The 11905-nt window shown below is 39.1% G+C and overlaps 3 protein-coding genes across 4 annotated transcripts; all 3 read right to left on the bottom strand.

The window, feature by feature from the left end:
• Positions 1 to 45: 45 nt before the first annotated feature.
• Positions 46 to 4205, bottom strand: bcap29 (B cell receptor associated protein 29). Its single transcript, XM_068710064.1, has 8 exons — positions 4088 to 4205; positions 3387 to 3504; positions 3092 to 3192; positions 2709 to 2856; positions 2488 to 2623; positions 1701 to 1803; positions 1437 to 1537; positions 46 to 1144 (listed from the first exon to the last, which is right to left on the bottom strand). Exons 2-8 carry the CDS (start codon positions 3476 to 3478, stop codon positions 1109 to 1111), a joined length of 717 nt encoding a protein of 238 aa, XP_068566165.1. The 5' UTR covers positions 3479 to 3504; positions 4088 to 4205; the 3' UTR covers positions 46 to 1108.
• Positions 4206 to 4983: 778 nt separating this feature from the next.
• On the bottom strand, positions 4984 to 7161 carry dus4l (dihydrouridine synthase 4-like (S. cerevisiae)). The gene is made up of 6 exons (XM_068710052.1): positions 6827 to 7161; positions 6547 to 6668; positions 6218 to 6335; positions 5906 to 6028; positions 5461 to 5687; positions 4984 to 5340 (listed from the first exon to the last, which is right to left on the bottom strand). Exons 1-6 carry the CDS (start codon positions 6916 to 6918, stop codon positions 5075 to 5077), a joined length of 948 nt encoding a protein of 315 aa, XP_068566153.1. The 5' UTR covers positions 6919 to 7161; the 3' UTR covers positions 4984 to 5074.
• Positions 7162 to 8951: 1790 nt separating this feature from the next.
• Positions 8952 to 11893, bottom strand: rflnb (refilin B). 2 transcript variants are annotated; one of them, XM_068718319.1, is made up of 4 exons: positions 11464 to 11893; positions 11174 to 11373; positions 10647 to 10741; positions 8952 to 10389 (listed from the first exon to the last, which is right to left on the bottom strand). In XM_068718319.1, the coding sequence occupies exons 2-4, from the start codon at positions 11369 to 11371 to the stop codon at positions 10071 to 10073; spliced, it is 612 nt and encodes a 203-aa protein (XP_068574420.1). In that variant the 5' UTR covers positions 11372 to 11373; positions 11464 to 11893; the 3' UTR covers positions 8952 to 10070. The 2 variants fall into 2 exon arrangements, with proteins under 2 accessions (XP_068574420.1, XP_068574334.1); XM_068718233.1 differs by having other exon boundaries at positions 11174 to 11893.
• Positions 11894 to 11905: the final 12 nt, after the last annotated feature.

The following is an 11905-nucleotide window of genomic DNA, read 5'->3' as shown; positions in this document are numbered from 1 at the left end:
TCCAATGAAATGATGTGTTTTGTGTTATTCATTCAAAACAAGGTATGGCATAGAGACATTCTTTATTCAACAAATTGTACCTAAAAGGATTTCTTTCTTCAACAGAATACAACTTGAAAAGGGTCTTTTTGCAATTTTATCACCTGAAAAGTTACTTTGGTAAACCCAATAACCTATTTATTTATCAATAAAAAACTTGAAGCATCCGATGATTATAATCTCATCTCCTCTTTCACAGTGATAAGGCTCTGTGTGGGTAACGGAAATACAACAAAAACCCTACAGCCCCTCTTCACTACAAATACAGTACAACACGCAGTGCAGCAAATATACGACAATCTGGAACTTAAAAGTTTGAAGTTAAGACATTTAAACCGTAAGTAAGATCTAAGTGGTTGAATCCAATTTTCTATCCCCACAGATATTCAGTTTTATCTCTATTCATCTTCAACATTTACAAGTTAAGTTAAGGAGGGAACAAAAAAGAAAAGAAAACATACAGTATGTACCAGTTGTACAGATCATCAGCTGGAATATAACAAAAACGTGTGAAGTGCAACTGTATATGCCAATTAGATTTGCACAGCCGTGCGAGCACTGGCCAAATTTACATACTGTTCAGCTCAAAGTGGGTGCAGCACTGCTACACACAGAAGTATGTATCAAAATACATTCATAGCCGTCACTGCTCCAGCTTTTGACAAATCTTGCACTCTATATACCAATGACAAACCACAAAGCAACACTCGTCCTTGCTGCATATTTCTTTTAACATATTAAGTGCTCTGTGATCAGACCTGGATCAATTACTGACTGAACTCCCTCCCACAGTTAATCTGCAAGTCTGCAAAGTCACACTGCAGCCGGCAGAAACAAGAAAGCATCCTATATTACTCCTTCAATTAAAGGCAGTCTGATGTCCTAATAAAAATCCCCCTCCATGCTTTAAAATCATTATCGATATCAGTCAGGGGAGCCAATCGTGGCTTTACGATATGCTGTGTGACACACGGTGTTATATGAAGGTAAAGCATGTGTTGCGGTGGTTCTCTCGTGATTGGGCTAATTTTCTGCGTAAACACTTCACCCTTTAAGTATCTTACAAGAACTAATCGTCTTTTTTGTTTCCACTATCCTGAAGATTCTGAAAAGACAAAAAAAAAAAAGGACAGTTAATATGTTATATAATATAGAAACTAAATATATTAAATTTATCTAATGTAAATCTAACTTTTATGTTTCTTTAGTTGAGATCCTGGAAATAAATTGGATTTGTTCTCTTCACTACAATTAATAATATGTTAAATATACCTCAACAACAAAACATAGCATTTGAGTTGATGAAGAAATGGACGGGTTTCTTAAAAACATGAATTATTGAGGGAGCAGGCGACCTAACAAGTCCTTATCCTGCTGTGTTTAGGACTAAGCATCACCTGGAGCTCCTGGTGTTCTTTCATCAGTCGTTCATACTCCCTGCCGTGGCCATCCATCTGCTTCTTCATTGCATCTGCCTCTGACTGAGAGTTCTTCAGTGCTGGAAAGGAAACACACACACACACACACACACACACACACACACACATTAGCACAGGACATCCTCATTGGCTTTAGAAGTGAATAGTTTAAAAGTTAACAGTTCTATATAAAAATAACACAAACATTACAGTGGGCGTGAGCACGTGTACGTGGATACTAACCATCTCTTGAGGTCCTCAGTTCTTCATGCAGTTTCTCCACCTCTTCTCTCAACAGCTTCATGCCCTCTGCGGTAGCCTTATCACCCTTCCCTTCCATCAGAGTCTGAAAAACATCAAATGAAATGAACCTCAAGTACACATCTCTGTCTGTGTAACTCTGATGTAAAATGTTCAGTGTGTGTGAGTTCTCATCTAGAGGTGGTTAATGAGGGGGATCAAACCCAGTGTGAGGGATTGGAAGACAACCGTTTCCAACACAAGCGGTAAAGATAGTGTCCGTCTCTAAAAGTGCACTGAAACAAGTTCACAGGCCACCTTAAGAAAACACTCCATAAAAATCTGAGATAGCAGATCCACTAAACAAAGATAACTACCGAGATAGTGAATGCACCAGTTGTACAGATCATCAGCTGGAATACAACAAAAACGTGTGAAGTGCAACTGTGTATGCCAACTAGATGTGCACAGCCGTGCGAGCACTGGCTGAATTTACATACTGTTCAGCTCAAAGTGGGTGCAGCACTGCTACACACAGAAGTATATATGTATGTATGAAGATGTGTCTTTTAACTATGTCTAATGGAATCTTTACAAACCAATGGAGTTGAAATTAAAAGCAAAAAACTGAACACCTCCACACCTAAAATTTGACACTAAACTTTTATATTTCAGGTACATAAGAATCCATTTCATCATTCAATAGTATTGTCTGATCAATGAATTGTCGAAGGTATATTTTGCAGCTGTTTGCAGCGTTGAGTCTTCGCCCAATCAATGCGAAGTCTACCTGTTTCAGCAGCTCATTGTCCTCTTTGCATTTCTTGGCAGTCTGGGTAGCATTATCAGCCTGCGCCTGAAGAGCTGCTGTAGAGCCAGACACCGAGGCTAGTTGGTTAATCAAGGTGACCACTCGCTTCATAACCCTGCAAATAGAATAAAATAACAGGGGGTTTGAGAAACACCTTTGACATGTCATCTGGGTATCAGTGTAAGAGAGCAAAGACTCACAGCCAGAGGAAGACAGCGAAGCCGGAGATGTAGAGGTTCCTCTGGGCTCTGAACAGCTTCATGTGCAGATGATCAAACATGTTCGGTTGCAGCTTGGCGTCTGTGCCGAGTTCTTTAGCTGAATATTTCCTCACCTCACGCACTGCATCTAAAGAAAAAGATGTACGAAATTACCAACATGTTACTCCTTTTCTGCTATGTACCTAGTTTATGTTACAGCATTCAGTATGCCAAGATGCCACAATTTCCCCCCAGCTGACTGTTGTTTTGAGACTAGACAGTTCACAGAATATCAAGTGGTCCAACCTGAAAGTACTACCTACAGTATCTACAAGGATGTAAGAAAAAAAACAAAAAACTGGCACACTTTATGTGTCACTTACCAAGGAAGAGGACAATGAGTATTATGATCATTGTGAGAAACACTTTGTTCCAGAACCTTGCCACACAGTTCCAGATCCTCAGCTGGAAAATACTCTGCCATCTGCAACCACCCACACCCACACACACACACACACACACACACACACACACACACACACACACACACACACACACACACTAATGTATAGACAGGTAGCATGTTCGAGTGTGTCAAGGACTCACTATGCAACACACAATCCCGATCATCTTAAGATCACTCTACAAACCTGACCCACGCATATGATTGTTACGTACCTCCTGGCTGAGATGAAGGGTAAACAGAGGATAACGAGGATGCCCATCTCCACATAGAGAAAGAGAGCCACAGCAGTCCATTGAAGCGTCATCTCAAGCGAGGGCCTCTGGCGATAACCTGACAAAGATGGACACAACACCTTACAGAAAACCAGTTAAGCACTGGGTTGCCTCTCTGACGAAACAGCGACAACAAACTAGCAAGAACTCAGTCAGTAACGTTAGTGCGGCTGCGAGGTTTAGCTAGCGTGCATTGCTTGTATTCCAACAATGCAGCCTCATTTGAAAAATATGCTAACTTAAGCTCCTTATTGACGCTGTTCAGAGTGCACATACCTTAACGTAAACTCACAAAAGCTACAGTTAACTCTGCCAAACGCACGTTATTACTTAACGTTACTTTACATCCGTGTCACAAGCAATAGGTGACGACAAACAAGTGTGTTTATATGTGCTTTAAATTATGATTTCACTCTTTTCATCCCTTATCCAAGTTGAAAATCATAAATCCAATGCTCCATTAACACGAGCTAACGACACCTTAACTAAAAGCTAACTTAACGTCAGACTATCCTGTGCGATTCAGAAACAGCTAAGTTAGGTTAACGCTAACTAACTAGCTAGCGTTACACATTTTAAAATGGCAATAAGATAGTATCCAAGATAATATCAGTATTCAGGCATGAAGATTCACAACTTACCAGCAAATCACCAAAAACACGTACTTAAAACAGAGCACGTTAAGAGAGTTAACTTTTGAAATCGATCACCAAAAAAAGTTTTATATGTCTGCGTCCCACTTCCTGTTTCTGTCGTTGGTTCCAGTCAGCTCAGCTCTAGCTTCCGGTCCTATTTTCTTTTTCAAAATAAAAAAAATAATTTCGAGATGATCTTCTTCATTATAAAATATTTTTTTCATGGACATATTGTCACAAAAAAATGAATTTGGCTGTGAAATACGTGGTCCAGTAATACCTTCTGAAATTGAAACTGTCTGTTCTGACTATTGTCTGTACTCCCATCGACCGCTCCTTTTCACATTCATTGTAATCACTTTGAAGGGAACATTTTCACTACCTCCGGTATATACCTTTCAAGTACTCTGAACAATTAAAACCTAATATACATTTAAATTATGTTGTTTCTTCAAAAACAGTATTTATATTCATTATGATGCTAAAATATCAACATCAATAAAGATTACACAGAAATTACATGAAAAATAATCATTGTACCAAGCCTTAATTTTTAGTCATTCAAAATTCTTTTTTCCAATGCAAATTTCAATAAAAAATTAAAAAGTTGTAATATCCTTTATATTTGTCTATGACTTAGAATATTGCACAATATGAAATGTTCTTGTTGATAAAACTGCTAAAAATTCTTGTGATCTTTGAGGGTGTGCAGCTACATGTTCTATGTGGTAAATATTCAGTGAGAAGCAAACAAACCTCAAGTCTCAGTGTGTAGCTTGCATGTACTCCTCACTGTTTAACACAATAATTAATAATCACTAGGTATAATAAGCTAAACGATTACTGTTGAGAGTTAATGGGAGAAAATACAGCAATAAAGAAGACGGACCGTGACAGTGATCCACCTCTGTAGCTTTGCAGTTTTATTTGGCATAAAAATAAAACAAAGTAAAAAAACTAAGTCAAATCTAAAAATATCACATTTCAATATGCTTATGCTCCCAGATCATGCACTGGCCCATATGTGTTCTCGAGGTAATCTATTACAGCTGAGGTACTGGATAGAGAATTAAACACTTTTCTCTCAGGCTGGGAGCTAACCCTCTCCAGCATGTAGATGAGATGGTGGTGGAAGCAGGTGAATTGAGTGCCTTGCTCAATAGAGATGTCCACCCAGTCCCATATACACTCCAAAGGAGTGTCCTCATAGCCACTGAACATGGCAGGGTTTGCAAGCAACCCCCGCGCTGCCATCACACCTAATGAGCAAATCCAAACAAACAAAAACACATTAAAAAAAGAATATTGTAGTTTTTTTAATCTGTAAGAAATTGAGACGTGTACATGACATGAGTGTGATTTGTTGAAAGCAAACCTACCATCGACACCAGTAAGCTGGTGAGTGGACTCCACATCACGGAGGTACTTTATGTCCCCATTGGCGATTACAGGGATGGATAGGCTGTCTTTGATTGTCTTGATGGCGTCATAATGGACTGGCTGGTGGCGTTCTTCTGCTGTGCGGCCGTGGACCGTTATCCATGACACACCTGCTGATTCAGCCTTCTGGCACAGATCCACTGTCCGCCTCAGGTCATTGTGAATTCTGTGGGTGAAGTGAATTTATCTTTATTGTTGTTATTATTACCTGATTTTAACATAGCAGGGCACAGTTACACATTCAAAATGTAGTTACATGACACCTTGGATTTATTTTTTATTATCTTGACCAAGAATATTGAGCGGACATGTCAGTGCTCTCTGGTGGACAAACTTTGTCATGTTTAATCAAATGAAATGTCAAACTGGTTCATTTTTTTTTACCTAATTTTGATGGACGCTGTATAGTTTGGATTGTCCACTTGATTTCTGACATGTCTGACCATGTCTTTCACAAGTTCAGGCTTGTTGATGAGGCATGCACCATACCCGGCTGACATAGCCCATCTGAAAACACAACACAACAATTAATCAATAATTAATCAAACAACCTAAATAAAGAGTTCTGAAAGATTTGCAAGCATGTTGAGTGGGCACAGGGTTTAATAGATCTTTGTACAGGAAAACAATACGATAACACTTCATTAGTATTCAAAATACTAGTGATGAAAACATAAACATTCTAATTAACTGTACCTCTGTGGACAGCCACAGTTGAGGTCAACCCCATCTGAGAAAGGTGCGACCACACAGGCTGCATCAGCCAGAGTCTGAGCATCAGGGGCCGCAAACTGCACGATCAAGGGCCGGTCACCTGAGGAGGAAAAAGAAAATAGAAAAAAAAGGTAAGAAAAACTAAGTCTAAATTCTCAAAGTTATAGCAGAATGGCAATATGTACAACGCTCACAATTAACAACACATTCATGTTGTGGAAGATAAGACATGTTTGTGTGAAGATGCTGTGCATTACAAGTGGTGGTTCATTGTAGTGTGTAGCACTATTACAGCTCATATTGCTACTCACTCTCATTGGTGGTGAATTCACTGTCCCTGGCTTTCACAGATCGCATGAAGTCAGAAGCAACTATCATTGGGCTGAAGCAGATATCACAGTTGTATTTCCTCACCAAGGACCTGAATGCAAGCCTACGGGGGAAAAAAAACTTTATTGAGCATAGTTTGCAGAAGACACACGACAAAGGACAGCTGTACCTGCAGAATGTTTTGCTCCTTGAATTTTCACGTGGTTGCTACAGGAATAAAAACGAATAAATGTAATCACAGAAAGAACAGACTCCACTTACTTTGAATATCGCACCATTGGCGCACATATTTTCAGGACCTTTCCCTTTTCAAACATGTCCATGACGGTGGTGTTTCCATTGGAGGTCTTCATTCTTCAGCCGGCTAACGTTAGCATAACAAGCTAACGAGCGGCAGTAGAGTTTAAGGATGGATTCCGTCGTCTGACATCTATTTCCACGTTTCAAAGACGAGAAACAACCGGATATGCGCCATGAAATCCCCCACAGTCACATAAAGATCCACACGTAAATATAATAATTTAGCTAGGTTTACTTTGTGACAATAATAAACAACGACACTTTAATCCACCATGCTGGAAAAAAATGTGGGCGTGTTGACGACCTCTGAACCCATATTACGTCATACAACGCAAAGTGTTTGTGCTCATATTTATTATTTCAATTATTAAACACCAATACACCAATTTAAACAGTTTACGCTGTAAAATGCTGTCATTTTGTGTTTTAAAATATATTTAATTAATTGAATTTGTCGATGTCACATACGTCATACGCATCAATGCAATGTTGCATTCAGGTTCTGTGGGAAAAATATAGATCTTCAGCTGTCAAATCAAAGCAGATAATATCTCATTGAGTTTGTCCAATTAGAATAACTTCCTGAAAACGGGCCCATTGGACATACGAACGATTCCAATGTCCTCAAAAAAGAGCTTTTATTTGCAGACATTTAGCCTACAGATAACTAGAAAATATGAAGACAACATACAAATAGACGAGCTGGAAAAAAAGAATAAATTCCAATGTTCAGTACAAAATTCTTTAACTTAAATAATAAAAACTGCCATTTCTAACTACTAATATAAATTATTAGAAGGTTGTAGAAAGCAGCTCCATCAGTCAACAGTGGGTCAGATGTGTAGTGAAAAGACAAAAAAGATGATGCAAGAGGTTACCCAAAACCTACCGTTCCTAAAATCTCATCGGGTCAGGACTGACAATGGTGCAGGCATCTTCTGAGGAAACTCCCAAAATGCTCATGAAACCTTGAATTTATGGAATAAGCACTAATCCTGCAGAATTTGTTTTATTTTTTTACACACACTAAAGACAATCAGTAAAAACAAACTCAGTGGTAACAAGATAGAGAGTTAACATGTTTTATGTCATGTTTAACTTTGTATGTTGTTTGTGAAATAGGTAAAAAGCCAAAAGATGCTGATATCTGATTGATAGCAGAAGGGGCTTCCTGATACGCTTTCTATTTTCAGTGACTACTAGATACATTTTCCCAGATGACACATTTCCTAAAAACCGGGGCTGCATTTTTAATTTGTTACTGTTCTGTTTTCTCCTCCTAGATACTGATATATAGTGTGATTTTGATACTTGCTCAATTATCCCCATTTTCTTTGGTGTCTCCCCTGTGTAGCGCCAAGTCAACAGAAAATCTTTATAAATTCAATATATATATATATATATAAATATATATATATATATATAAATATATATATATATAAATATATATATATATATAAATATATATATAAATATATATATATAAATATATATATATATATATATATATATATATATAAATATATATATATATATATATATATATATAAATATATATATATATATATATATATATATATAAATATATATATATATATATATATATATATATAAATATATATATATATATATATATATAAATATATATATATAAATATATATATATATAAATATATATATATATATATATATAAATATATATATAAATATATATATATATATATATATATATATAAATATATATATATATATATATATATATATAAATATATATATTTATGATGTTGAAAATATGATTTGAAGCACAGAACCAACCTCAACCTGGAATTAAAGCAAGTTCCCTGTTGTACTTTCCCTCTCTGGCCACAGGAGGGCGCTGAAGCAGCACAATTCTGAAGATGTCAAAATGGGACAATTCACCCTGAACAGATTAAGAGAACATCCATCTAGATTCTAGGACATCAGGTTTTGGCCGACGTTTCAATTGATTAGCAAGGCATTTGATTTGTGGCATTCAATGCAGCAGGAACCTCCAAATGTTTCTCCTCTGAAGTGGAATGTTAATGAATTACTTGATATCCCCAAAAACATGTGAACAGTTTATTTTTTTACACGACATTCCCGTGGTCAAATTTTGTTATTTTGCAGGCTAAATGAACACTGAATACCTCCTCTTAAAATATAAAATTGTTGAACTGATGAACATTTTATTTCAAACTTGCACTGAATAAGTGCCTATTATCAAAAAGAAGAATCAACAGCCACATCAATAAGGCACAAAGGGCATCACAAAAATAGCCCTTGCATGACTGGAGAGACCCATTAAACAGCTGATAAAACCCAAGAACTCCAACAGAATAAATACAATTTCAATCCAAGCCAAGCCAAAGAAAGTGATGGCAGTGGAATGCAGCTTGTTATTTTAAGCCAGTGAGTGATATCAAAAACAATATCCACTTTTCAGTAAACTCCACACTCATGATCCATCTATACGACCTATTTAATTAGTTTGTTTAAGCTTACACATCCCAACAAAGAAAAGCGTACTTAATTTACCAACATGTTCATAATACATTAAGAATCGCAGCCATAGACAGTGGTCAGAGAGAGAAGGCTTGGGAAGTGCTTAGCTTGTGTCTGTCGTGCAGAAACACACAATACCCTGTGAACAAACAAAACACGTGATAAGTGTTTTCACCACATCCTTTGTACAGTGTGGAATAAAGTAGTGATTTCTTAGCATGCAGCCAAACTCAAGCACATTTACACATTTCATTTTCCCTTCCTCTGCCTTACATAGGAGTAGCTTTGAACCATACACTAAGATAGCAGTTTTTAAAGAAAGCTTCTCTATGATCGCAAACAAATCACTTGAGCAGAGACAGGCCTCATCGTTTAAATTTAAAACCAATCACTCTGCAAAGCGAAGCATTTAATGAAAAATCCACTCTAACTGATAGATCATCCATAGTCAGGAATATAACCACGAAGACATGGACTGAATGGATATTTTATCCACTTTGTTCATGTCTTGTCATTTTCTGATATCCATAACAGCACAGGTGCTTCCTGTCCACAGCTTGGAATGGCACTTAAAAGAAAAACAGGCTACACAACACAAAGACAACACAGCAGGTCAAAGACAGCCAGCCTTGGGGGGAGCTACAGTATAGGGGCTGTGTGTCTCCAGCCACCTGTCCCCTGCTCACTGAGGTAGCTCTCTGCGACCGTTCGCCTCCAGCTCCACACTGGAGATGAAACGTTTGGATAGTCGGTGGCAGTCGTAGCTCAGCTCTGTGGTGTAGAGGGCACTGGTTTTCTTGGGGTAGACAATGGTGGTGGTCTTGAAGCACTGTGGCCGATGGCGAGGCTGGAAATCCAGCTGTGTCTTGTAGTGGCGCCAGGTACTGTGGGGCACGGCCATAATGGTCTGCATGCAGTGTTCAAGGCCCTGGCCCGTGGGCTGCAGGGCCACGCCCTGGATGAAGTGGCGGTCCGAGTCGTAGTGCACGGATGAGGTAAACCTGTGGAAGAGGGAAAGTGTAACGGTTTGAGAGCTAAACTAGTCTGCAGCCTCCTGCGCTAACTATCCATTACACTACAAAGCAATGTTTGTCCCAGTCCCACTTTTCTATTTATGTACACAATTTGCATTGATTTGCCGTCTTGGTGCATATTCAAATAAAAATGCTACAGCCTGCATGTCCCCATGGAGTGTCACTTTTGAGCACATCCTCCAGCAGGTCTAATGCTGCACAGAACAGGGCACAGCAAAACCCACCTTATTTCCTTTGACGGTAACGGATCAAGTGCTATGCCTTCCCCGTAGGACAATGGGTGTAGCTGCTGGAACGAACCAGAGGGTAAAACTGGAACCTGTAATGATAAAAATCAGTCCCACAGTCAACACATGAGGAGCCAATACTGCAACTCACAGGTCCAGCTCAGTGCTGGAGTCTTCTTCTTCTTACGGGATGTCACAAGTGTTATTGTCAAGAACATCCACAAACATTTGGTTTAAAACTATACAAACTGAAGAGTTAGCAACACAGTGGTGTTCAGAGGAAACAGCTATTCCAATGCAAGAAAACCTGCAATTTGTAGGAAAATCTACCACGTAACATTTATCCTGTGTAGAAACCAGCAGGCTTGCGATACTAAGTTCCTAGAACATGCAACGTTCGTACAGCAACTCATCCATATACTGACATTTAAAATAAGTGTTCATATGCATTTAGTGCTCGGTTGCCTGACTTTAAAGGGCGTACATAAACTGAAATGCGTTAGTCAGGTAGTAGTGTTACCAACCAAGGAGCCCCTTCCCTCGTCTTCAGACACCGGGCTCACGCCCCCGGGTTTGTCCGCGCACACCGGCAGCAGCCAGGCGCTGGGGCTCGGGCTCGGGGGTAACCCGGAGTCCGGGCTGTCAAGTCCTCTATCAGCCCTGCAGCTCATATCCAGTGGATCTCCTTCACATGCATTTGGCAAGTTCAACCTGCCAACCATTTCTAGTTAAAAAAAAAAAAAAAGTTGCAAAAGTCCAGCGGATGAAACGCAGATTACGACAGAGAAATACTTCCAGATTGTAACTTCCTTACGAGTTGTTTTAGTCCTCTCGGGGTTTGTTGCAATCAACGTCCAAACGGGGTGTTACTGCTAACCTCTTCCCGGGACAGGATGCACTGCCGTCCGCTGGAAATGTGATCAACTCGGCGGTAATTCAGTCCCCCGCCAGACCTTAAAAATACGACAGTTAAAAACGTTACTTTGACATTAAAAAATACCAAAGCACAACCCAACTCCGCAGTAAATGTGTATAAAGAGATGGAAAAGTTCGTCCGCTGTTGAGCTGGGCAGAGAGGATACGAGTGGGATCCTGCAGCCACCCGCGGCTCGGCTTCTAACTGATCTCCCTCAAAGGGGCCTTCAGAGATCCACGAACACACGAAAGGAAACGCCTCGTGAAGCATTTACACGCTCCCGATTGGATGGAGGATAAGTGGCAACCAGAGCCGGAGCTGCTCATGGGAACTTTTCCAG

Source organism: Cebidichthys violaceus, unplaced genomic scaffold (genome assembly GCF_023349555.1).
Source record: "Cebidichthys violaceus isolate CVI_PGR_0920_01 unplaced genomic scaffold, fCebVio1.0.p SCAF_1, whole genome shotgun sequence".
In the NCBI taxonomy this organism is placed as follows: Eukaryota; Metazoa; Chordata; class Actinopteri; order Perciformes; family Stichaeidae; genus Cebidichthys; species Cebidichthys violaceus.
The sequence above is the reverse complement of the archived record's forward strand: the minus strand, read 5'-3'. Positions and strand labels throughout refer to the sequence as shown.

Excerpts from the sequence above, each read along its gene's own strand:
- bcap29 (XM_068710064.1), bottom strand. The coding sequence starts at position 3,478 with ATGACGCTTCAATGGACTGCTGTGGCTCTCTTTCTCTATGTGGAGATG. Across the intron at positions 2,624-2,708 it reads TTCGCTGTCTTCCTCTGGCT|GGTTATGAAGCGAGTGGTCA; the intron begins GTGAGTCTTTGC and ends TTCTATTTGCAG. Across the intron at positions 1,145-1,436 it reads AAGAACACCAGGAGCTCCAG|AATCTTCAGGATAGTGGAAA; the intron begins GTGATGCTTAGT and ends TTGTCTTTTCAG.
- dus4l (XM_068710052.1), bottom strand. The coding sequence starts at position 6,918 with ATGAAGACCTCCAATGGAAACACCACCGTCATGGACATGTTTGAAAAG. Across the intron at positions 6,336-6,546 it reads TGAATTCACCACCAATGAGA|GTGACCGGCCCTTGATCGTG; the intron begins GTGAGTAGCAAT and ends TTTCCTCCTCAG. Across the intron at positions 5,688-5,905 it reads ACAGCGTCCATCAAAATTAG|AATTCACAATGACCTGAGGC; the intron begins GTAAAAAAAAAT and ends CTTCACCCACAG.
- rflnb (XM_068718233.1), bottom strand. The coding sequence starts at position 11,371 with ATGGTTGGCAGGTTGAACTTGCCAAATGCATGTGAAGGAGATCCACTG. Across the intron at positions 10,742-11,173 it reads ACGAGGGAAGGGGCTCCTTG|GTTCCAGTTTTACCCTCTGG; the intron begins GTTGGTAACACT and ends TTATCATTACAG. Across the intron at positions 10,390-10,646 it reads TTACCGTCAAAGGAAATAAG|GTTTACCTCATCCGTGCACT; the intron begins GTGGGTTTTGCT and ends CCTCTTCCACAG.